At 38.1% G+C, this 26,463-nt stretch overlaps 1 protein-coding gene across 1 annotated transcript in view; it reads left to right on the forward strand.

Annotated features, from left to right (window-relative positions):
* Positions 1–26,463, forward strand: part of NEO1 (neogenin 1) — a 292,148-nt gene that overhangs the window by 141,150 nt on the left and 124,535 nt on the right. The window contains exons 9-10 of the mRNA XM_027847412.1: positions 9,355–9,509; positions 11,562–11,682. Of these exons, the coding sequence (XP_027703213.1) occupies positions 9,355–9,509; positions 11,562–11,682 (276 nt within the window). The remainder of the gene's footprint in view (positions 1–9,354; positions 9,510–11,561; positions 11,683–26,463) is intronic.

Raw genomic sequence — 26,463 nt, forward strand, 5'->3', positions numbered from 1 at the left:
CCAGTTCTTTGCCACTACAAAAAGAGCTTTCATAGTTATTTTTGTACTTATAGGACCTTTTTCTCTCTTTTTGATTTCTTTGGGAAAAGCCTAGTAGTGATATTGTTGGGTCAAAGAATATGCATAATTATGCAGCTTTTGAGACATGATTCCAAATTGCTTTCCATAATTGCTATACTAGTTCACAGGTATATGTGCATATTTTCTTACAACCCCTCCAACACTTGTCATTTTTCTATTTTGTCCATTTTTGTGATTTGATAGGAACCACAGACTTTAATTTTTATTCCTTTGTCAGCACTTTTGAACATTTTTGTCATATAGCCCTAGATAGCTTGATTTCTTCCTTTTAGCACTGCCCATTCATATTCTTTGACAATTTATTAATTGGGAAAATTTTAGTTTTTATCTTTGTGTCCCTAACCCTTAGCCCAGGGTTTCACACATTGTAAGACTCTTGAAGCATGCTTACTGATTGATACATTTTTCACAGATTCCACCTTTGTCATATATCCCTTCATTTTTTTCGAAAGTGAGAAAATTGTACTTCATTTTGCACTCAGAGTTCATCAGTTCTCTCTCTGTAGGGGGATAGCATTTTTTTTCATCATGGGTCCTTCAAAATTGTCTTTGATCATTTTAATTATCAGAATAGCTAAGTCTTTCACAGTTGTTCATTGTATAATATTGCTGTTACTGTGTACAATAATCTCCTGGTTCTGTTCCCTTCATTTTGAATCAGTTCATATAGGTCTTCCCAGGATTTTTTGAAACCTTCCCCCTTTTCATTTCTTATAATATGATAGTACTTCATCACAATTACATAGCACAACTTCTTTAGCTTTTCCCCAATTGATGGGCATCCCTTCAATTTCCAATTCTTTGCCACCACAAAAACAGCTGCTTTAAATATTTTTGTCTATATAGGTTTTTTCTCTTTTTCTTTGATTTCTTTTGGATACAGATCTAGTAGTGGTATTGCTGGGTCAAAAGGTATGAATAGTTTTATAACCTTTTGGGCATAGTTCCAGATTCTTCTCCAGAATGGATAGACCAGTGCATAACTCTACCAACAGTTTATTAGTGTACCAGTTTTCTCACATTCCCTCTGGCATTTGTCGTTTCTGAGAGGTGTGAAATGGTACCTCAGAGTTGTTTTAATTGGCATTTCTCTAATCAGTAGTGATTTAGAGTATTTTTTCATGTGAGTATAGATAGATTTATTTTTTTCTTATGAAAACTGCCTGTTCATATCCGTTGATTATTTTTCAATTGGAGAGTGGCTCTTATTTTTATAAATTTGACTCAGATCTGTATATTTGAGAAATGAGGCCATTGTTAATTTCTTGAAATATGTCTAGGCTCTTTTTTTGATCATTGCTTTCAGGTAGTCTAATAATTCTTAAATTATCTTTCCTCAATCTGTTTTCTAGATCAGTTGTTTTCCCAGATATTTCATTTTATTCTTTCTTTTCCCCGTTCTTTTGACCTTGTTTTTTATTGTTTCTTGATGTTTCATTTGCTTCCAGTAGCCCAGTTATAGTTTTTAAAGAGTTATTTTCTTCAGTAAATTTTGTACCTTTTCTATTTGGCTTATTCTGCTTTTTAAGGAATTCTTTTCTTCTGTGAATTTTTACCATTAGGTCAATTCTGTTTTTAAAGGTGTTATTTTCTTCAGTATTTTTTTGTGCCTCTTTCACCAAACTTGTTAATTTTCTTTTTATAATTTTCTTGCAACACTCTCATTTCTTTTCACAATTTTTCCTGTACCACCCTTATCTCTTTATCTCTTCTAGTAATTCTTTTTGGGCTTGGGTCCCAACAAGGGATTTTTCTTTGAGGCATTGGTTGTAGTTGTTTTCCTGTCATTGTCTTCTGAATTTATTTTCTTGATCTTTCCTGCCACTCTAGTAGCGGCTACTAGAGGGCCAAGTTCTTTGTTGTTGTTATTGTTGCTTGCTCATTTTTCAACCTGTTTCTTTACTTTGAGCTTTATGTTAAAGTTGGGCTTTTCTCACCAGGAAGGTGAGGAAATACTGTCCCAAGCTTCACGCTTCTTTGTACTGCTGTTTTCATAGCTGGTTATGGGGGTCTGCAAGTTTTCAGTGCTTCTAGGGTGGTGTGATCTGGGTCAATGTTCTTCTGGTTTGTACTTTGGTCTTTACCAAGGAAGGGCCCCTACTTCCATGTGTTTGACTACAAATGCTCCTCTCTGCCCTGGAACTATGACCTAGAACTGCATATGAGCAATGCTACAGGGTTCTGTGCCCAGTTTCAACTCAGGATCCTATATAATATCTTTCTGATCAGTTAACCAGCTCCCTTACCTTCACTGGGCTGCGGGTTCCCAAAGCTACTGCTGCTGCTGCCACTGTTGTAGCCACCGCTGGTGCTGCCACTGGGCTGGCTCCCACCCTGGTGTCACAGACCTTTCCTGCTAACCTCCTAAGTTGTCTTGGATTGGAAAAATGTCTCACCCTGATCTATTGTTGGTTCCGCTGCTCCAAAATTTGATTTAGGACATTATTTTAAAATTTTTTTGAAGGGGAATATTGGGAGAATTGAGCTGGGTTGCTGCCTCTGCTCCATCATCTTGATTCCACCATCCCTAGTCATTATTGAAAGAAAACTGAGGCACAGTGAGGATACTGGATTTACCAGGATTTATCATGATTTGTCCGTCCTTACAGAACTAGAACTATTTCATAGATCTCCTAGTAGTTTTTCTTACCTAATATCCTAGGTAGTAATGCATATGCGTTCATTTCTGGTATTTGGGTCCAACACATTCGGGATCCTCCAAGGAAATAGATGAGTGATGGTAAAGGTTGTAAGAGGGAAGAAAAGTAGTCGTCGGGCCCCTTAGCTTGCAAGTAGCGGGGTGACTGGGGAGCGATGAGCCCACATGATCCTGAAGGGGAATTAATCTTAATGACATGTTGTTACAGCTTGAAAAGAAGCAGAAAGAATTACTAGTTTGGTCTTTAGTTTGTTGTTGTTTTATAAATTTGGCTAGTTAGAGCCACCAATGGGGCATTAGATTAGGTACCTATAAGACTGGGATGTAGTTGAAACCCAAACTTTTTTTTTGTAAGTATCTTTTAATTGACCTTAAAATAAAAGCATATTGACGTGTTTTGTCAAGCTGTGACATTAGTTTGTTATCTTTTGCATAATTTATTGTGTCTCTCTCTGGAGTTACAAATTGAGAGTTACATGGCTGAAGGGGTGAAATGCTAGTGTTATGAATTAATTTTCTACCAGCAATTTCAAATTGAAAACAGGAAAAACAACTGGACCAAGTCGGGTTTATACTGAAAAAAAATCTATACTAGAGGATCAAAATACCAGAAGATACAGAGAAGTTTTTAAAGATTGCAGATGGTATTACTGTTCCTCTAAAGGCAGTTGAGAGGACATCATTAACCAACAAAAGCAGTCATTTTCCAACTTCTTTTCTTTTTCAAATTTATTATTTACTTATCTTAACATTTCTTTTTAAATTCTGAGGTCCAAATGTTCTTCCTTCCTCCCACAACCACTGAGAAAGCAAGCAATATGATATCAGTTATACATGTGATATCATTCAAACCATATTTCCATATTAGCCATATTTCAAAAAAAAGCAAGAAAAATAAAGTTAGAAAATTATACTTCACTTTCATCATGAGTCCTTTGGAATTGTCTTGAATCATTGTATTGATCAGAGTAGACAAGTCTTTCACAGTTGATCATCATTACAACATTCCTGTTACTCTGCACAATGATCTGCTTCTTTTCACTTCACCTTGCATCAGTTCATGTAGGTCTTGTCATGTTTTTCTGAGGCATTATTTTAAGGCAGATTGGAAGGGAATGTTCAGGGAGTTCAGCTGGGTTGTTGTCCCCAATCTGCCATCTTCAAAAACAGTCATTTTCAGATAATTTGAATTACGTTAAATTGAAAAGTTTTTGCACAAACAAAGACAATGCAATGAAGATTAGGGAAGCAGAAAACTGGGGGAAAGAATTTTTACATCCAGTATCTCTGATAAAGGCCTCATTTCTAAAATACGGAGAGAACTGAGTCAAATTTACAAGAATACAAGTCATTCCCCAATTGATAAATGGTCAAAGGATATGAACAGTCAGTTTTCAGATGAAGAAATTAAAGCTGTTTATAGTGCTATGAAAAAATGCTCTAAGTCATTATGGATTAGAGACATGCAAATCAAAACAACTCTGAGGTACCACATCACACCTGTCAGATTGGCTAACATGACAAAACAGGAAAATAACAAATGCTGGAGAAGATATGGGAAAATTGGAACACTAATGTATTGTTGGATCTCCATTTTGGAGAACAATTTGGAACTATGCCCAAAGGGCTGCAAAAATGTGCATACCCTTTGACCCAGCAAGACCACTTCTAGCTCTGTATCCCAAAGAGATCATACAAATGAAAAAAGGACTCGCATGTACAAAAATATTTGTAGCAGCTCTTTTTTGTGGTGACAAAGAATTGAAAATTGAGGGGATGCCCATCAGTTGGGGGAATGGCTGAACACGTTGTGGTATATGAATATAAATGGAATACTATTGTGCTATAAGAAATGAGCAGACAGACTTCGAAACAACCTGGAAAGACTTAAATGAACTGATGCTGAGTGAAGTGAATAGAACCAGGAGAACATTGTACACAGTAACAGCCACAATGTGCGATGACTGACTTTGACAGACTCATCTACTCTCAGCAATACAAGGATCCAAGACAGCTCCAAAGGACTCACGATGAAAAAATGCTGTCCACATCCAGAAAAAGAACTATGGAGTCTGAATGCAGATCGAAGCACATTATTTGATCTCTCTCTTTTTTTTTTGTTTCTTCTTTCTCATGGTTTCTCCCATTGGTTCTAATTCTTCTTTACAACCTGACTAATGTGAAAATTGGTTCAATAAGAATGTATATGTAGAGCCTATATCAGATTGCATGCCATCCTGGGGTGGGGGGAGGGGAGAGATGGGGAGAAAATTTGGAACTCAAAATCTTATGGAAGTGAATATTGAAAGCTAAAAATAAAGAAATTAATTTAAAAATAAATAAGAAAAAAAACCAATCATTTTTATGAGTCATTGAATTAGCCTGATAGCATTTTATGCTGTACTGTTGTAGTTGACTACAGCCTGAAAAGAAGCAGTGAATTACTGTATTGGTTTAGAGTTGAGTTTTTCTGAGAGAGCAAAAGCTCTTTATCAAAATTACTATTGGTATTATATGAGCTTAACATGTACATGAAAGAAACTATTTTGGACAGCCTTTAAAGCTGTATTTTGCTGCAATATAAGCATGAGAACTGATTACCCAGAAGGTAATGGATAGAAATTGTCTTCTGCTATCAGTGTGAAGTAAGACATGAAACATAAAGATACAAATTCACTAGAGGTGTTCATGACTTTGATGGAGCATATGTCATGCAGAGTCTACACAGAAGAATTCTTTATAGGGAATCTTCCAGATGCCCATTTGTTGAGGACATGCTGATTACATCAAACCCCAGATTACTACAGAGCCTCCTCAATGAGATTCATGAACATTCAAAAGCGATTGGTCTTCTAATCTATCTTTGAAAAGCAGAGCGATGAATGTATGTTGATCAGTGGATTCTTTCAATAACTGCCATTGAGTTTGTTTATGCAAATATTATCAGATGAATCTCTTTTGAAGTGAAAAGTTTTTGTAATAAAACTTTAAAAAATGTTTCAGACATTGGTATATCAGATATTTTTTAGATGAAATAAGTCCCATTTGACCTAGAATCAAAGAGAAAGAAAAGACCAGGCTGTACTGCATTTGGGAAATTATGCAGTGCTTTCAGTTATTCCAGGCTGCTTCTGCACACAAAAAACACTGGTATTCTTCCATTAATGCCATTTGTATGAAAATCATGGAATGCTACAATTTCTGAAGATTGCAATTATAGATCTTGCAAAGGGCAATGAAGAGACATATTGTAGGTTTATGTAGGTTACAGTGTATTAAGAAATGGTGATTAGCATACAAGTAGCATAAAAGAACATAAAAGAAATGGAAGATCAGCAAGGCAGATGGACTGGTCATATAGTAAGAACAAACAGTAGTACAGCCTGAGCACCCCGTTTGTATCCAGTAACCACAACTTGGGAACGTTTTTGAGGTAGTCCTCTTTGGAGCATTTATGGAAGGACATGGACAAGAATTACAGGATGAGAACGTGGGGCAGGCTTGAGATCAGTTACCATTGGATGAATTGCTAACAGTTATTGAATCCCTGCTCCATTGATTGAAGTTTAAGAATTGGTTTATATTTCAAATACACGGTGGGAGGATCCCAGTAAAAAATTTGGTAAGTCGTTTTAGATGAACATTAAGGAGTGTCCTTGTTCTCTACAATTGGATTAAGTGCTGAGACCATTGTTATGGGTTCAAACTCAGTGTCCCACTTACTTTACTCTTGTTTCAGGGTCACAGGACTGTAGCCCTGACCCTATAAGGTACTAACAGTATGTAAATAATATTTTGTTTGAATTTGAAAGACAGTGTTAGTTATGGGTTTCCTTCCTTTAACCAGTAGCTCCCAAGTGCTTTAATTTTAAAAAGATGCACTACAGTTAACAGGTGACCCTGGGCACTCACTCAGTCTCTCTCAGCTTTTTGTTTTTCCATCTGTAAAATGGGGCTAAGAAGAGCTAGCATTCACTTACTTCTTAGGCTTACAGGGTGCTTTAATCAGGTGCTCTCATTTGATTGTCACAGTGACCCAGTGAGATCGGGGCTATCATTAGCCCCATTTTTACAGATGTGGAAACAGAAGCTGTGCAGAGTTAAGAGTCTTGCCCAGGGTCACACACCTAGAAAACACCTGGCCCACAAGGATCTGAAGCAAGATTAGAAATAAATCTTTCAGACTGCAGATCCAGCACTTTCTTTGCTGTGCAGCTGACCTGCCTCCGAATGAAAAGTTCCAACATCATAAACCTCATAGAAGAGCAGGGAGGAGAAACATTCTGCAGCAGTGGGAAAGGGACTAGTGCTTGACCAAACGAGGGATAGAGAAAACCAGCGCCTGTAAAATGGGCCTCTCTGCACTCATAATGCACATAGCACAGTGCCTGGTGCACAGTAAGTGCTGTCTGAATGCGAGCCATTAGGATTCTCTTTGAGCTCAACTGCTGACTCCCTAGGCTTCTTTCTCCATGCTCACTCAGCAGTCTTTTTATGTCGGAATGGTTTGAGTTTATGAAGAGGCATTTCTCAAAAGAAGAAAATTACGCTGTCAGTGGCCCTAAGAGAAATGCAAATTAAAAATTGAGGTTCTACCTCAGATTAGCAAAGAAGACAGAAAAGGAAAATGACCAATGTCATATTAACCTAGCGTTCTGGAACGCAATTTGGAACTCTACTCAGAATGCCATCACACTGTATCTCCCCTTTCAGCAGGGTCACTGCTCCTTGGCATGGACCCCGAGGAGATCAAGTAAAGGAGGTGTAGGAGACAGAGAAGGGGATTGTCAGTAAGGGGACTTCCCATTTAAATCCTGCGTCTGCCAAGTACCATCCTGTGACTTTGGGTAAATCATTTCTCTAGATGGCCTGAAATTCTTTCCAGCTCTTGTGGTCTTATGACTTACATGTACAAAAATATTCATAACTGTGCTTTTTATGGTAGTAGTGATGATGATGATTATGGCCAGGATTTTTATACTACCTGCTATGTGCCAGGCACTGTGCCAAGTGCTTTTAAGAGAATGTCTCTCAGTTGAGGAATAGCTAAACAAACTATGGTATTTGGATATAATAGAAAATTATTGTGATGTAAGAAATGACTAAAGGGAAGGGTTAAGAGAAATCTGGGAAGACTTGGGTGAACTGAGGACTTCTAGGAGAATAATTTATACTACAGTAGCTATTATATGGTAAAGAAAAATGACTTTGAAAGGCTTAAAAATATTGAACTGTGCAATGACTAGTCACTGTTCTGGAGGATTGATGAAGTAAACTTTCTACTTTTTAACACAGATAGAATGGACTCGATGCAGCCTGACACATTTTCAAACGTGACCAATATATGGATTTGTGTTATTTGAAGGGAAACATTTTTGATTGTCTGTTTTTTCCCTTGTAGGAGAGAGGATAATTTGCCAAAAAAAAAAATAAAAAGAGAAAAGAGTAAATGAAGCATTTTTAAAAATACATGGAAGAGAGCAAAAAGTAGTTTAGAAGAAAAAAGACAAGCCTGGCAGCATTAAAACTAGCATGGTGAATTTATTATGTATTTTTGAAAAAGTAGTATGTACATCTTATACTCTCACAAAATGCTCCATTGACTGCCAGGAGTGATCTAGAAGGGACATCCAGGCTGGATGAAAGAGCCCTCCATGGCACTAAGCTTCGGCACTAAGCTTCATCACTAAGTGTCAGCAGACTACTTTGTGCAGTGTGTTGTATATTCCTTTCATGCCATGTAGCCATCTTGTTTCCAAAAACATGAAATTGTTTGAGGTGAAAAAATGAGGCTATTTTCAATTCCATTTTAGTATTAGAAGCTTTGGGCAGCTAGGTGGTACAGTGCATAGAACTGAGTTCAAATCTGTCCTCAGATATTTACTAGCTGTGTGACCCTGGACCAGTCCCTTAACCCTGTTTGCCTCTGTTTCCTCATCTGTAAAATGGCAAACCGCTCCAGTATCTTTGCCAGGAAAACCCCAAATAGGGTCACAAAGAGTTGGACTCGACTGAAATACTGAATGACAACAACATTACAAGTTTTCCTAATGTGATATGATTTAAAGAGTGCTGAGCTTGGAGGTGGGAAGACCTGAGTTCAAATATAGCCTCAGAAACTTCCTTGCCGTGTGACCTTGGGCAAGTCACTTAACCTCTGTCACTGGAGAAGGAAATGGCAATCACTCCAGCATGTTTGCCAAGAAAACCCCATGCACAGAAGTCCATAGGGTCATGGAGAATCAGGCACGACTGAAACGACTGAACAACAACAATATTCCTTAAAATTGTTAAAGCATTTAAAGTGTTTCTATTGTTTTATTTTCTCAGTCTAGTAATTTTATCTGTGAATATGTAGAAAGGGCCTGGTAAGTCAAAATTAGTTTTCTAATTGTACCAAATAATTTATTTTATTTGTATTATTGATTCCCAGCATCTGTTCTTGTTTTTGGTTTAGGGCCAATTTATCTTCTCATCAGTTAGCTTCAGGAACCCTCCAGTGTAAAGTAAAACAGTAGATATGGAAATTCCCAGTCTCTAAGCAGTAGGCTGAATTCTCAACGTTTGTCTCTTCTGGGTTATATTAATTTCTTCTTTTCCTTTTTCTTTCAAAGCCTCACCAGAATTCCTGAAGAAGCCTGCTAATATATATGCACATGAATCCATGGATATTGTGTTTGAATGTGAAGTGACTGGGAAACCCATGCCAACTGTAAAATGGGTCAAGAATGGTGACATGGTTATCCCAAGTGATTACTTTAAGATTGTAGTAAGTACTTTTCAGAGGCTGTTTCCAGTTCTCCAGTGTATGCATATGAAGACTATTTCTAGCCTATAACTAAAGACTTAGAAATTTTTATATAAAATCCTAGACACAGAGAGAGAGGGAGGGAGGGAGAGAGAGAGACAGAGAACATTCTTGATGCTCCTATGCACTGAACTAATCACTTGGGATACTAGTTAAGTAAGCCAGACAGTGTCTGCCTTCAGGGTGCCTACATTCTGATGGCATAGAGCTGGCCAGGAAGTGACCTGGAGGTCTGGTCCCCAGAAAGATGAGACCCAAAAACACTGAGGCTGGAGTCCAGGTATTAGTAGCAGGGAGGACTGCAGGTGGTGATTCAAGTAGAGTCCCCAGAGGAGCTAAATGATTTGCTCAGAGACATGAAGCTAATCAGTGACCAGGATGTGACCAAGACTCAGCTGTCCAGGACTCTCTCTCTCTCTCTCTCTGTGACGCCGCACTGCCTCAGTTTCCGTAGAGCATCACAATGCCTTGGCCTTCAATTCTCCAGTTAGAGAGTCAATGATTGATCTATTCCACAGCAGTCTGGTCTTTTCACTCCACAGGTTTCAATAGTGGCACAAATAACAACTTTATGGCCTCAGGCAAAGTATTTCACTTTTCTGGGCGTTAGTTTTCTCATCTGTTTAGATGATGAGGTTGGACTACATGACTTCCAAAATCCCTCTCATCTCATCATCTTTTGGAAAGTACTTTGAAAAACAATAATGCATTATGCAATTGTAAAATGTTAGCATCTTTGTTCCATTGAAACAAAATCCACATACGCAAAATGAGCTCTCAGATGTTAGTTGAAGACAGCATACTGCAATGAGTTCAGATCCGAGTTCTGTCTTTTAAAAGTCATATGCCTTTGGTCAACTTGCTTTTACCTTTCTGAGCCTCAGTGTATTGATTTATATCATTTATTATATGCTTTTCCTGCCATTTTTATGTCTTCTGTTGTTTAAACATATATTAAACTCTTTAAGGAGAGAGGTGGGCTAATATTCTCAATTCACTTTTAGTTTTCATCTCAAGTCTTCCAAAATGGAACATATCTTAGAAATCTATATTCCTGTCTCACAGTATTGTCGTGAATAATGTGCTTGCTAAACCTTAAAGCACCATATAAATGTTTAGTAATGTCATTAACATCACCATCATCATTATTGTATTGCACAAATGTACTGCCCCAAATAGGCCCAGTTTTAGGGGAAGAAGTTCAAAATAAAACATGGGTGGACTTTGTTCTTACCAAAGTCATATGGCCCTGGCTTCTCCCCATCATCCTAGTCATATTTCTTGGTTTTCCTGAGTACCCTCATGCCAGAATTCTTTAAGCCTTAGTACTGAAGGTTAATACAATACCTTAATGCATGTAAAAAGCATCTACATAAATACTTAGTGATAACTTGAAATCTAAATTATATCATTAAAGGTTTAATGTTGGGGCATTTTTTTCTTTGTAATCACATACCTAATTGTGTCTCACAGGCTATATCCTAAAATGATGAGTGTGAAATACACAACAGAACATGTTATAGGAAACCATCTCCCAAAAAATTAAACTAAGTGGAAATCCATCTGTCAGAGCTGAATTAGCATCTCATTCTTTCATCTCTTTCTTTATTGGATGGCTGTGGTGACATTTTTGCCTGCCAATCACCACATGCCATAGTGTTCTGACGTGTGGGAGCTATGTTCAGTTTTAAAGTGAGTGTTTCAGAAAAGTATTTTGATTTTGCTACTAAATAATCTTGAGGTCAGGCAACCAATGACATTGAATATGGCCATATGACACTGATGCTTGTTTTGCTAAAGACAAAACTACAACCAAGAGTATTCCTTGTGTGCATCCCAGGAAGAATGCAGAGCTTAGATGCAGATTCACGTTACAAATATTGTGCTTTCCTTTTTGCTAAAAGTGAGTTTTAAAAGACATTCTATAGTATGAAATTTAGATGACATTTTGTTTATACTTATAGTAGTGTTCAATAATTAAATCATAAAATTGTTTTTATTCTTATTTCTCAGAAGGAACATAACCTTCAGGTTTTGGGTCTGGTGAAATCAGATGAAGGATTTTATCAGTGCATTGCAGAGAATGATGTTGGAAATTCACAGGCTGGAGCCCAGCTAATAATCCTTGACCATGGTAAGAAGGAACTGGGGTGATGGGATGAAGTATCTTGGGCACTGAAGAGCTGCTTCTTCAGGCAGTGTTATAAAGAACCCATGATGTTCATCTTTTCATAATGACTTGTTTCATTAGCAACCTTTCTTTGTAACCAGGGAGATGGGATGACTTAAAGAAAGTTTAAGATAAAATTTCTTTATTGAAATGTATAGCTTAGAATGACCGCACAACAAATGGTTTTGGGCTCCTACTTTTTAAATAAAAATTTCAGATAAAAACTGAAAGGGAATTGCGATTAAGAAGAGAAGGAAATGAAGGACCATGGATTCTCATACATGTTTCTGGCTTTGTATTGCATTAATTTAAATATTAGAATTCTATTCATGAAATTATAGGATTTAGAATTGGAGGGAGATTTGGACCTAGAGAAGTGAAGGGATTTACTTATAGTCCAGGGTGGAGTCATGAGGGGGTGTCATGTGCATAGAGCCTGAGGCCTTGAATCAGGAAGACCTGCAGCTGTGTGACCTTGGGCAAGTCAATTTCTTTTTGCCTCAGTTTCCTCAACTGGAAATTGAGAATAAGAATAATAGCACCTACCTCCCAGGGTTGTTACAAGGATCAGATGAGATAATGTGTAAAGCACTTAACACGGTTCGTGACACATAATAAATACTCTATAAATGTTAGCTAGCTAACTCAGTCATATAGCAATTTGAAGAGGAGGAATTCCAATTCAGGTCTTTCAATTTAAAATCCTTGCTCTTACTACTAGGCAGTGCTGCCTTCTTTCCTATCAAGATTGAACTCCAAAGTATTATCTATACTTTACAACTAATTAGATTTTTTTCCCCTATTTTTCCCAGGTTTTGTTTTGCGCCCTCCCTCCTTTTTTTAGTAGAAGAAATAAGACATTTAATTTCTTTTTTCAGTTATAGGAACTAATGATACATTTTTCAAATTTTATCCCTGAAATCTGATGGACATTTGACATCTGGAATAATTGCTACGGATAAGAGACAAACATAGGAAGTAATCTTGGGAAGATGCTTCTTTGGCAGATGTCTAGACTTTCAAGAAAGCCCTTTATCCTGAGCCTCCCACAGTTAGAATATATTCATTTTTGTAGTTATCATTTAGAATGTGATTGAGAAAACATATTGCATTGGGGTAGGGGAACCCTCTTAGTTCATCTGCTTTTTTATTCATTATACTTCTCCTTCATATCGATCTTGTTACAGAACCAAATGAGCATTCTCACACCATCATGAAAACTCTCTCATGCTTTATTTAATAGTTTCAGAATAATTGTAGATGAAACTGAGAAGTGGTGAGAATAGATCTCTGTGGGATAACTGAACAGGGCTTCCTTAGCACAGCAGGCACAGTTTTCCAGACTGGAAGTAAGAGTGTGTCACCTGACTTATTAGAGGCCCTTTCATTCTTTTACGATGTCGTAGAATTCAAGTATATGAATAGTTCGTTAAAGGTCACGAAAAGATATGCGTCACCTTTTCAATATAGATCAGTATAATAAATGTGATCATTAAAATGCTTTATTAACTAAACACAAAAGAGCAATATATGTAATTCTGCTTTCTAATGACAGTGATTTTTCAGAGAGATAGATGGCTTAGCTTTTTGGAATAATTCATGGACAACTGTGCTTTATATCTTTTTATCTAGGATTGCCAATAATGTTTTCCTCTAACTTTGCAAATACTTGTTTGTCCTAGAAAGTTTTATATCCTAAAATATTAATTATGTATCTGATCTGTAAATGCATACTCAGTAAAGGTTCTAGATGGATTAGAAGAGAGGGTGAGCAGGGGATAGAATATTTAGGAAAGTCATATATACACATAATTCATGTAATTAGCTTCATTTATAATTTTGTAATCCTATGTATGTTATCCTGTGGAAGTCCGGTGCATCAAAAAGGTTAAGAAGCCTTTCATTTGGAGGTTATATATGGTAATCCGTTGTAAGGTAGTTAAGGGCCTGGAGGGAACAGTGGACGCAGTAAGTAAAGGACTCAAACTCTCGGGCTTGGAAGAAGCTCCCTGAGCATTTATTCCTGTCTGTACCTGAGGGGGCATTCCCCCTATAACATGCCTACTATGGGGTTGCCTCGCTCCCATTTCGAGACCTTTCTCACAAGCATCTCAGTCCACTTTTGTGTAGCTCTAATTGTCGAAGCAGTTTTTCCTGATAGGAAACTCATCCAGCTTTTATTAACCTCCCCCCATTGCTCCCACTTCTGCCTTCTGGAGGCAAAGGAAATCATTTTAGTCCTTCTTCGATGTGTCAGACCCTTCAGACACAGCTCGTATGCCCCTCACTGGTCCGATCTCCAGACTGAACGTCCCACTTTGTTTCATTTGCTGCTCTTCTCAAATCATTTTGAGTGCTTGCATCATTTTTGGTCACCCTCTGCTTGTCGAGTTAGTTCCTAACACAGGGCATTCAGAATGGAACGTAGTCCTCCAGATGTTGTCTGTGCAAGGCGGTAAACAGAGAGATTATCCCTCCAGTTCAACAACCAACATTTTTACATTACTCTAAGGCCTGTGCTAGATGATGAGGATTCGCACGCAGTAGAAAACCAGTGTTGACCTTGAGAAGCTTGCTTTCTGCTGAGTGTGCTATGGGATGGATATAGGTCATATGTGGACACTTAATAAATGCTTGAAAGATTGGAAGCTTATTTACGAAGGAGAGAACACTACCAAATTGGAGAATCTGGGAGGTCTTCATGGAAGAGGTGGTACCTGAGCCAGGCCTCGAAAGAAGGTAAAGACTCTAAAAAGCCAAAATGAGAAGGGAGCAGGCAAGTCCTTTCACTTGGACGGGAGAGCTGGAGTCTCAGGTTCAGGGAGCAATGAGTAGTATAGATTGGCTGGAACAGAGACCCCATGAGGGCAGTGGTATGAAATAAGGCTGTCAAAGTATATAGGAAGCAGGTTGGGAGGGCCTCAAGTGACCCACTGAGAGGTTTGTTTTTTCTTCCAGAGCCAGTAGAGAGTCACAGAATGTTTTGTTAGTGAAGCTTTGAACTGAAGTGTGGGCAGAAAGTAGAGGAATGAGGCATGGGATTTGGAGACTGGTGTTGGAACCCTGGAGAGGACAAGTCAAAGGTGATTCTCATGTTTTACGTTTACACTGACTCTGGAGAGGAGTAATGCTATTGGTAGAATTAGGGGCTGGTTTTTGAAAGAAGACAGTGAATTTGGCTTGGGATCTTTTCACTTGAGATAGCAGTCGTTTTGAAAGGTAGAACTAGGTTACGTGGAGATAAAGCTCAGTGGGGGCCACTTAATAAGAAGCAGACTGATGGGGAGGGCGAGGAGGGAGTCTCACAGGTAGCTGCAAAAGAAGACCTAAGCTTAAGGAAAACAGGTTGATTGAGGCAAAGAAACAGCTGCCTGGAACTTTCTTCATTTTGGTATCTTAATAACCTCTAGGCTTCCTCAATTTTGAGCTCTGGCAACTTGCTTATCCACTTGACTTGCCCATCTAATCCCTTTTAAATTTGTTTTCCACAGAGAGACATAGCTAAACTAGCCTAGTGTTTTGTTTTGTTTTTTTTGTCTTTTTTGTTGTTGTTGTTGTTGTTGTTGTTTTTTAAAGACCAGGCCTGCCTTCCTCACATGCTGCTGCTTCTGCTCAGGTGGGTCTTGAGTCAGACGTGACATTATCGTCCCAGAACAGATAAGTTGCAGCTACAACAGCAGAGTTATTCACCATAACGCCAGCTCCTGAGAGTAGAGAGCTCTAACAGCAGGCCTCTGGAAAGTTAGCCCTGGTGCCTTAAAAGACATTTAAGACCTCCAGAGGCCACAGATTCCTGGCTTGTAAGCAGTAGAGAGAGTGGGGCAGGGGTATGGGAAGGCCCAGGCTCCATCTTCACATCGCGAGTGCCACAAACTTTCCAGGGTTGCCAAGAGCAAGTTGTTTGTAGACTTTCTCCTTTGGGATTCTCAATATCCTGAACCAGATGGGCGCTGGGGGCCTGCCTGACTGACCAGATTATATTCTAGGCTACCTCAGCCTCACAGATAATATGCCCTATTAAACAAGAGAGAAAAGACTTTTTCAAGAGCTCACAGAGATTCCCCTGTTAGAGCCAAGCTTACTAATGAGCAAATTTATCAGCCACAACTGGTAAAAGAGACCTAGATAGAATAGGCCAGTTCCTTCTGGACCCTAAGTCAAAAAGATTTGGCATGAAATACTTCTACTGTGGTAGATCCATTTTGGATGGCTTGGCCACTCTCATTTGTAATGAATTAGGTCAGGTAGACATGGCTAATGACCTGCTTCCTTTCATGGAGCCTTATGTACACATCAAGTGTTACTTCTAATCACAGCCCATTTTTGGGGGGAGGGGGTGGAGAAGAACTGGTGTAGCTGGTGCAATTCAGAGAATAAAAAGACTTAAGTTTACCTGTATTTCCCTGTCACAGTGTTCCACCCAGACAAGAAGACATCCTCAAACTTGTCTGCCTGATAAATTGAGTAATTTAAAAGCAGAACCCACTATCACCTCCCGTTCCTATATCAACCAAACCTCATCACTTGTTCCATTACTTACTTCTTTCTGACCCTTAAAATAAAACTCCTACATATTCCCCTTCTTGGTTGCTGTCCATTTCAACTATGGTGGGTTTGAATAGTAACTTTATGAACTCCGTACATGTCCGAAGAGGCTATATACACTAGAGATCTTGTATTGCCTCAGTGGTAGTTGAAATAGTAGATGGATGCCCTCTTTGATCTAGACCATTGGTTCAGGAGACCAAGCCCTTATTAGTCTTTGGGAAAAGATCACAACCTAAATACAACCCTCTACTCTCTCACTTCAATATTACTATGGATCACTTGGCTTGTACAGAGCAATCCAGATATTATATAGGACTGGAGGAAAATGACTTTTCCCAGTACTGCCAGATGTTTTGTTTTGAAAACCTATGTGCTCTCACTAGTTAGGTCTTGTACCAGAATTTCCTACACAATAATAGCATTGATAAGATGCAGTTGAGGCAGAGACGTTGTCTCACGTGTACCTTGTGATTTTGTAATCATCTTGGTTTTAGGAGCCCTTATTATGGTCAGCCAGATATATTCACTAGCTCCCTAGTTGTTCTTAAAAAATAATTGGAAAAAGTTCATCTGAATCTCTGTCTCCCACCCTAGAGCCCCAGTGGTGTCTGTCAAAATGAAAAGTGGAAATCTAAGGCTTCACCGTGATTATGAAACTCTTGAAGTCTTACCACCAACAGATAGATACCAGTACCCCTTCCCGGGACGCTCAATTCGATGTACTGATTACTTAGCAAGGAGTATGATAGTCACCATATCGGTCCTCTGGGTCAAGTAAAGCATATGGCCTAGTCCAAATATGAGGGAGAAATTCATGGAAGATAATAAATGTGCTACATCAGATGGTGCTATTTCTCTTGTATAACTCTTTTACAGTTTTTTCAGAAGTTTGTGAATTTGATGTTTTAGGTAGGAACAATCACTTAATCTCCCTGGGTCTCATTGTTCACATCTGTCAAATGACTAGATGATCTCACTAAGATTCCTTTCAGATGGAACATCTCTGATATTGCATAGAGCAGGCTTTTAGTAAATGTTTGGTAAGTGAATGCCTTCTATTCATCCATAAGTTTTTGGCACAATTGCCTGTAATAATTAGAATCATGTTTTTGTGCCATATGTGTGAATTATTTAAAAACCTTCTATGAAAGTTTCAGATTATAAAAAAATCATTAAAGTATCAAATATTTCTTCCTTTTGACATCCAGTTTGCTCATATCATATACTCTAGAGTAAATAACATTATATTAAAAGCCAAATAAGATGTGAGTGAGCAGCAAATCTCGTAAATAAAAAGTTGACAGGAGTAAAATTGTAGATTATACATTTAGAATAAGAAATTTCATCCCCGAACCTATAGATGCTATTAGAAGTATACAAGTGACTGGCTCCTACCTTCCTATATCTAATCTCATCCATTTCCAATTGATAAATGTAATTAAAAAATGTCCAGAATTTTAGGAATACTCAAAGTTAATGCATCGTTTAATATTTCAGTAAAACTGTGATACTACCAGGGCTCTACCATCAGGTAGTTCTGTCGATGGTATTAAGTTACTACTCAGCCATGTGCTTCTTGTACCTGTGTTTCTATGATCCTTCTTAGAAAATCTTCCCAATGCTGGAGGCTTTCTTCTGATTTTAGAAACATTTGGTGGACAATATTTGTTGGTATGTTGCATGTTCATATAGATCATTCCTCATGATTGTTTGCTACATTAACTGATCTAAGTTTGTTACTTTAAAGAAATTAGGTTATTCTCCTGGTGACCCGCAGGATGATGGATTTGGAGGAAAAAAAAATCAGAACTAGACGAAACTAGAAAAGCACAGGTGGTAGAGATTGAGAGGAAGTACTTTTGAGAAGGGGGATACAGATGGTTTGCTGTCACCTCCCCATGATAAATATTTGACAAACATGCAAGCAGCAAAAATGGAAGGGAATCATTATTGAACTGAGAATAAAAATGCTTGGACAGAAACCAAGCTGTAATGTCATTTCATAATTTCATACATGGTATTCAAAGGAAATAATATGAAAGTACAAGTTTTAGCATCTTTCTGTCCTAAATTGTAAAGGCTGACATGGAAGCAGATCCCCTGCCCTCCTGTTCCGCATTCATAGGGCGACTAATCGGAGCATATGTTTATACAAATTGGCCATCATCTTAGATCATGGAATGACTTCTGAAAACAAGTTGGTACCTAGATTAAGTAGCCCCACTCTAAGAAATAACATGTGGGGAGGTTTAAAGGCACATATGATTGACCATTAATTATACTAATAGCTCACATGTAAGTGCTACACATGGGATTTCCATTTCACAAGCTTAAGGAAATAAAGCGACTGGTCTGCAGTCACATACTAATTGGCAGATTCACTATCCCACTCATACCTTCTGACTCTTAAGCACAGTGCTCTTTTTACTGTGCCGCTCATGTATTTGTATAGTGTGTGCAGATTACTTAGAACAAAGCAAAAATAATTAAATTTAATGACACATAATAAACCTTAGAATTTTTACATCTTTAAAATTATAATTTGCAATATATCATCCTTCAGATATAGTCACATGTTTTACACAATTTGGCGTTCAGTTAATAAGATTTTGGCATTCTTTATCATGAAACCACATGTTATAGTGTGTATTAAGTGTTCCTTTGGCAATCTATTTTTCAGAGTCTAGCTCTTGATATAGCTCATAGGTTTTCAGGGAGTTTAAGTCACCTGAGTTCCCAGGCCTTTGAAACATGTTTATCTCTATCTCTTGGATAAATTTCTTAACCTCTCATGATACATGGTATAGTTCAGAGTTGTGTTGTGGAGTACCATTGGCACCAAGGAATCACTGTAGTTATAGAGCAATCCTGTTTCTCAGAATAGCCAGAGTTCATCATTCCCCAAGTGGTGATAAGTTTTTCATGCCATTTAGAAGTTTAAAAATTTCTAAAACAATTTTTGAATGGATGTTGTAAAATTTGATGCAGATACCTAGACTTATTCTGGAAGCGGTTTTTGTATAACCTTGAATAAAAAAGAAGTTTCGTTAATGTAAGTGGGCTTTTCATAATCCTCAATATCCTGGTCTTTCAGTGGTCTTACCTTGGCCAAGTATTTTTTTCTTCATTGCAATAGTTTTACTGGTCTCTTCTCTCTTCTGGAATCAGTAACCCCCACTCCAAATGTCAGAGGCCTCTAAACACCTTTCCATATTTGAAGACCAAACAGAAGAAACAGTGGGACACTCATGGGTGGCCTGAAACATAGCACGTTAAGTGACAGAGAGCTAACGGTAGGGAAACCTGCTCAATCCAGTTAGGTCTGACCCAGGTCAGATACACACAAGTCCTTATCATTGATATCACAAAATGAAACCATAACAAAATTATTATTTGTCTCAATTAATTAGTATACATCTTTATGCAAATGATTTTCTCAAAGTCATTCACATCAAGAATTCTATTTATTACAGTGTCTGAAATAACGATTACAAATATATTTCTAAAAACAAATATTTATCTTGACATATGTTTGTTTTGTGAGCTCCTAAAATATTAGTGCATTGATCTCATAGAATACTATTTTCATTGTAGGAAGAACCTTAAAGATTGCCTGTCTAATCCTCTTATTTTAGAAATAAAGAAACAGATTCAGAAAAGATTAATAGTAGTAGAAACAACATCAGTAACAACAACAGTGTCTATATGTTGCTTTAAGGTTTGCAAAAAAGGCAATGCCAGGCCAGGCCTGTAACCCAGGTCTCCTGACTAAGTTTTCCAAATATAGTATGCTACCTTCCTGGGAGGAAAAGTCCCCAGAAGCCGTACAATTGACTAACAAGCTAGAAAGCAGAAGGAGTTTGACTTTTTCTTCAGGTCGTTTTTATTGTCCCAAGGAGAAGCTAAGAAAAAAGTAAAAGTGAACAGAAATATTGGAACTTATAGCTTAAAAAATATTTTAAAATCTGTATTGTTTTATAAGGATAATTATACTTATTTAGTTGTATATACTAAAAATTTAATCTGTTGTTAAACCAAAAAATAGAAGTTGTGATAATGGGGCTTCAGATATTCTAGTGTAAGCTTAGCAGCAATTTAAAAAAGAAAAATGTACATTAGTATTCAAAATGACTTTCAAAATTCATCTTTAATTGCTGTTTGTGAGTTTTCATGACACTGTAACTACCTCCTAAAATATTTTCATTTTTCCTGAATGATCCTTAATAGTCAGCAGAATTTAGAAATGCATATTTTTACCACCAATATAAAGTAGTAGTACTAATAATCATAGTTTGAATTTATTTTGCAAAGTTAACAAAACATTGGTTAATGACTATGAACATGAAGTTACTGTTTTATGCTCAGAATCTTTTTATTTATTATGATGTCCTTTAAAAATAGATTCTCTTATAAAGCTATAATACTTAAAATTGCCATCTATATTAAAAGATGGTTACTAGCAAAAAGATAAAATTGCAGCTATTTTTCCATTAAGGCCTTTTATTTTATTTTATTATTCATTTAGCAACCATTCCTGTAGTTTTAAAATGTAGAGTGGTCTTTTAAATAAGAGTAGAATATGAAAAGGGTGTGTGTGTGTGTGTGTGTGTGTGTGTCTATATACTTTAATCTGTACTCTTCCCATCAGATAGGGTATTTTGCCAGTTCTGTAATTAGTTAGGTAAAGAGCAAAAACTATCAGGGAATCAAGGTAAGGTCTATAATCATCAACATGTTTTCAGTAAAGGAAATTCACATTTTATTAGCTCATTAAATGACTTCAAGGATATTATGGCCAAAGTAGATAAGGATGCATTGAGCATCACATCATTTTTATTTGTAGAAGCAATGTGTCAAAAATTCCATATAGTATTTGAAATTAATGTTGAATGTGGAATGGAATAAATGAATAGTAAAGGACTGAAACTTGGCTAGGAAGCAGGAAATTGTTAGTAATTGCTGAAATATTTTTAAGGAGACTAAAAAGTTAATGGCATGTGATAGTTTAGACTTAAGCCATAAATTCCAACATTTCTATTCACTTTTGTTTTTTCTTAACTTCTCCTTGTAACAATAAAAATGACTTGAAAAAAAATTCAGCTCAAAACTCCTGCCATTTTCTGACTTGTTAGTAATTTGTACAACTTCTGGTGCCTTTTTTATTTTTATTTTTTTTCAGGAAGGTAGCACACTGTACTTGGAAATGGTTAAGAGGCCTGGGTTGTAGGCCTGGTCTTGCCTTTTGCAAACCTTAAAGTAATATATAAATAGATAATGTTGTTGTGGTTGTTGATCTTTTCTGAATTTATTTCCTGATTTCTAAAATAAGAGGATTGGATAGATAATCTTTAAAGTTCTTTCCAGAATGAAAATAGCATTCTATAGAATCAGAGCATTAGTGTTTTAGAAGTTCACAAAACAAATGTCAGAAAAAAAGTTTGTTCTTAGAAATATATTTGTGATTGTTTTTTCAGATGTTAGAATAAATGCAATTCATGATGTGAATAGTCAGGTTGAGGCAGTAACGATATATGGCATTGAGCTTAAAATGAGGACTTTTTAAAAACTGGATCTGTGTTTTCATTCACATAGGGAACTCCCATGAGGGAATGCTTTCTAGCAGTGCAGGTTGCCATCTTCTTGCAATTTAGAATTTTAGAGAGCTGCCTGAAGCTCTGAAAGAGGAGTGACTTGCCTCTTTTCACAAAGACAGTACTTTTCAGAGGCAAGATGTGAACTCACTTGCTGGCCTTCCTAACTCCAAAGTCAACAGTGCACGAAATGAGGACTGCACAAATGCAGACCCCCGAGCATAGCACAGGCATACATATAAAAGTTATGATAAAGTGGCCATGAGACCAGACACGTACAGAAAGAAGTGAAACTTGATTATAAAGAAAGAGTGTGATTTTTTCATTAGACAACTGAGGTATTTTTATTATACTCCCCCATGATGCCTAACGGGAAAACTTTAATTGACCACAGTATTTTGGGGGGTGAGGTGGCCTGGCTGACTAGTTGACGTCATGGTTTAGTGAGAATTGCACTAGATTTAGAGCCAGAAGGCGAGTTCCAATCTCAGCTGTGGTACTTACTCCCTATGTAACCTTGGGCAAGTATCTCACTCACTGCTTTGGATCTTGGTTTTCTAATTTACAAAAGGCTAGATCAGGAGTGGGGAAACTGTGGCCTTCTAGGTCCTCAGGTGCGGCCTTTTGACTGAGTCCAAGTGTTACAGAACAAATCCTTTTATTAAGGGGATGTGTTCTGTGAAGTTTGGATTTAGTCAAAGGGCTGTAGTTGAGGACCTAGAGAGCCACATGTGTCCTCGAGGCTGAAAGTTCCCCACCCCTGGGCTAAATTATCATCGTAGGTCCCTTCGAAATCTAAAAGCTATACCCTGCTGAATATAGGTTAACCCAAGTTATGCTTGCTTAAAAATTGGCAGAAGTGGTCTAATTGCATTTTGTAAGTAATAACTTTAAAAGTTCACAAGATGAAGATATGTTGTTGTTCAGTTGTTTTCAGTTGTGTCCAATTCTTGATGACCCCATTTGGGGTTTTCTTGGCAAATATACTGGAGTGATTTGCCATTTTATAGCTCATTTTACAGATGAGGGACTGAGACAAACAGGGTTAAGTGACTTGCCCAGGGTCATACCGCTAGTAAGTGTCTGAGACTGGATTTGAACTTACAAGATGAGTCTCCTGACTCCAGTTGGGGCCCTCTATGCCCTGTGGTGCCACCTAGCTGCTCCTAAGATGAAGATTATTTTCTGTAAAATAGTAATTCCAAGCTACAAAATGAAATCCGAGGCTATTGACAGGGCATTTGGGGACTACATCAGGTTCAAACTGATATTAAAGGCAGATTTTGGTTTGGAAAAAGGAAGAAAGCTTCCTAATAATTAGAACTGTTCAGAAGTAAAAAGAGCACACTTCAGGACACTCACAGTTCCCTCACACTGCAGGTGTTCACGAAAGATTGGGAAAGGGTCTGGTGCCAAGGCCTGTCTCCCCTGCTCACACAGTGCCCTCCCCCAGGACCCATCCCACCTGTCTACCACGGTTTGTTTCGGGCCTTCCTTTCTTCTCACTGGGGCAGTTGAAAAGGCCTGCTGATTGGTGTCCCTGCTCCCATTCTGTCCCCTCAGCAGACCATTCACACCTAGCGATATTCCTAAAGCACGCATGTGACTAGGTCTCTCCCCTGCTCAGTAAACTTGTGGCTCCCTGCTGCCCCAAGATGAAATACCAGCTTTGGCTCACAGTCCTGCCTCCAGAACACCTTTTCAGGTTTGTTACATGTTAAATTCCCCCCATAACTCTCTGACTTGCTGTTTGAGGACACAGTCTTCCATCTCCTTTCTTGGTGCTTTTACACAGGCCCTGCCCAGTGGCTGAGAGGCACTCCCTCTTAGAATCCCTGCCTCCCTTAATAGCCCAATTGAAGGGTCACCTCCTCCCCGTGGCCTTTTATGACCATCCTGACAGCCCCTAATCACCCCTTACTATGTAAGGCAGCAGGGAGAGAGAAGAAGCCTCATACCAGGAAGGCCTGGGTTCTTGTCCTACCTCTGGCCTATACTGGCTACGAGACGGTGAGTGAGTGCCTTTCTCATTGTGCTCTAGGCCAGTCTCTGAGACGAGAAGTGCCTGAACTGCAGTAATAGGTGTTTCCTGTTCTGGGAGTTCCTTATGCCAGTGTCACTCACTGTGCACGTCTTATGTGTGTGTGTCAGGACTGTTCAACAGACGGCCAACGGGCAGGATACACAGGCCAGGCATGTTTTACGTCCTCTACATTCTTCGTGGGCCTCCTGAAATCCTTTCCCGGGCCACAAGAAGTGCACAGCTGCCACAGGCTGGATGTGGTACAGGCCTGATGTGTGTACTTATATGGACCTGGCTTTTCCTCTGGTTGCTTGGCATGTACTAGGACCTTAATAAATGCTTATTAATTGATGGGTATAGTATAAACTGCTCAACTGGGGCCCAGCTTAGTGAAGGATGTGTGCAAAGTCATAGAGGAGGTAAATAGCGGAGCCAGAATTTCAGTTTAGATCCTATTGGTTAAACTAGATGATCTCTAACATCCTTTTCAACCTTAATATTCTCTTGGGGGAGAGAGGGGTGGGAAGAAAGGAAGGGGGAATGCCAGTGGGAGGAATAAAAAAAAAAAATCATCACCTGGGATATCTGAGCCAAAATGAAAGGCACAAGGGAGTCGTTTAATAAGGATAGGAGGGAGGTCGAGCCAGGGTACTTAGGAAACTCATGACTATGTATTGGCTACTTCTATGTACATAATACTGCCTATCCCAGTTGACATTTTTGAGAAATACTGTGCTGCCATGTCAACAACGAAGGGCCCACATGAGTTTAACAATGCCCATTACTTTTTCAGAGCAGGCTGCTTGTTCTTAGTTGAATGTGGAGATAATGCAGAATTTAGTGAACTCTACTTAATCCAAGATTTGCTTTAGCATTTTGTGTGGAATCTAGAGCCTTATTTATTTTTTTTTAGTTTGTGAAAAAGAAAAAAAAATTATTTTAAACTAGGATCACTATAATATGGAGCTGTGTCTCACTGGTCTCTCAAAAAAATTCCATTTTTCTTTGCAACCAAACTTTATTTGAGTTATATATATTGGTCAATAGATACATGTAGTATGGGGTTGAAGTTTATCCATGGACTTATTTCAATTTATTTTCTAAATTTGCTTTTGATATAGGGATTGGAATTTGATATCATTTTAGAAAGGCATAAAATATCCCAAAATCCAACTTTTCTGTTCCTTAATGGTTAAAACTAACTCATTTACCATCTTTTAAAGTAAATTATGAATTTTTTCTCTTCTTTCTGAAAATTTCATCCAGGAAAGACTTTGAATCAGGTTATGGAGGATTTGGTGTTCATGTTTTTTAATTAAAAAAAAAATAAAAAACCTCTAAGGAACTCTGGTCTGAGTGACTATAGAAAGCTGATAAATAAGGATGAATCACGCAAGTCAACAAGACTGGAAACCAAGGGGGTACTTGTCAATTGATTAATGACTGAAGAAATTATATGAATTTAATGGAATATCACACCATAAGAAATGACAGAAGGAACTGTTTTAGATAAACTGGAAAGACTTACATGAACTGATGAAGAATGAAATGTGCAAAGCCAAGAGAACAATTTATATAATCAAAATAACATTGTAAAGACCAGCAGCTAAAAAGACTTAAAAATGCTGATTAATGCAGTGACTAACCACAAACAAGATATACTGGAATATATTGGAGATAATTAGCATTAGAGAGGTGGGGATCCCGGCACTAGCATGAAGGAGAGTTGCAAAAGGCTTCCTATGTAAGTTGGGATTTTAGTTGGGATGGGAAGGAAGCCAGGAGGCTGAGATGAGAAGAGAAAGATAAAAATATTATACCACGAAGGAATCTGTAGTTTTAACCAGACTTCCAGAGTCAGTCACCACGCATTTATTAAGTGCCTGTTGTGTGCCAGGCACTATGCTAGATACTTTGTATCTGGAGATACAAAGAAAGGCGAATAACAGTCCCTGCCGCCAAGGAGCTTATGTGGATAATGGAAGAGACAAACAACTGTGTGCAAACAAGATATATACAGAATAAATTGGAGATGACCCTTAAAGGGAAGGGATTAGCAGGAAGAGGGATCAGGAAGGTTTCTTACAAATAGTGGCATTTCTACCAAGACCTGAAGGAAGGAAGCCAGTAGCACTAGGAGGCAAGGATGAAGCAGGAGAGTGTTCCAGGCATGGAGGATAGTAAGGAAGAATGACCAGAGCTGGGAGATGGAGTGGTTAGTGTGAGGAGACCAGTGCCACTGGATTGCTGACTGTGTGCAAGGAGCAAGAAGACTGTAAAGGGAGGAGGGAGCCAGGTTATGGAGGATTTTAGAAGCCAAACAAGATTTGGTGTTCCTATTTTTTTAATTAAAAAAAAAAACCCTCTATGTTAGCTCTCTGGTCTAAGTGATAATAGAATGCTAATAAATAAAGATGATATCACACAAGGCAACAAGACTCTTGAATGTAACACACTGTGCTATCAGGATAATAGGCGGTGTGCTAAGCTATGTGGTCAGTGGCTTTTCTCACAGTGGTTAAGTTTATGTTTATGCGTCTTCTTGATTACCAACATGCTGTGGTTTAAAAAGCAAGCATTCTT

Source organism: Vombatus ursinus, unplaced genomic scaffold (assembly GCF_900497805.2).
Source record: "Vombatus ursinus unplaced genomic scaffold, bare-nosed wombat genome assembly UNPS02015404.1, whole genome shotgun sequence".
NCBI lineage: Eukaryota > Metazoa > Chordata > Mammalia > Diprotodontia > Vombatidae > Vombatus > Vombatus ursinus.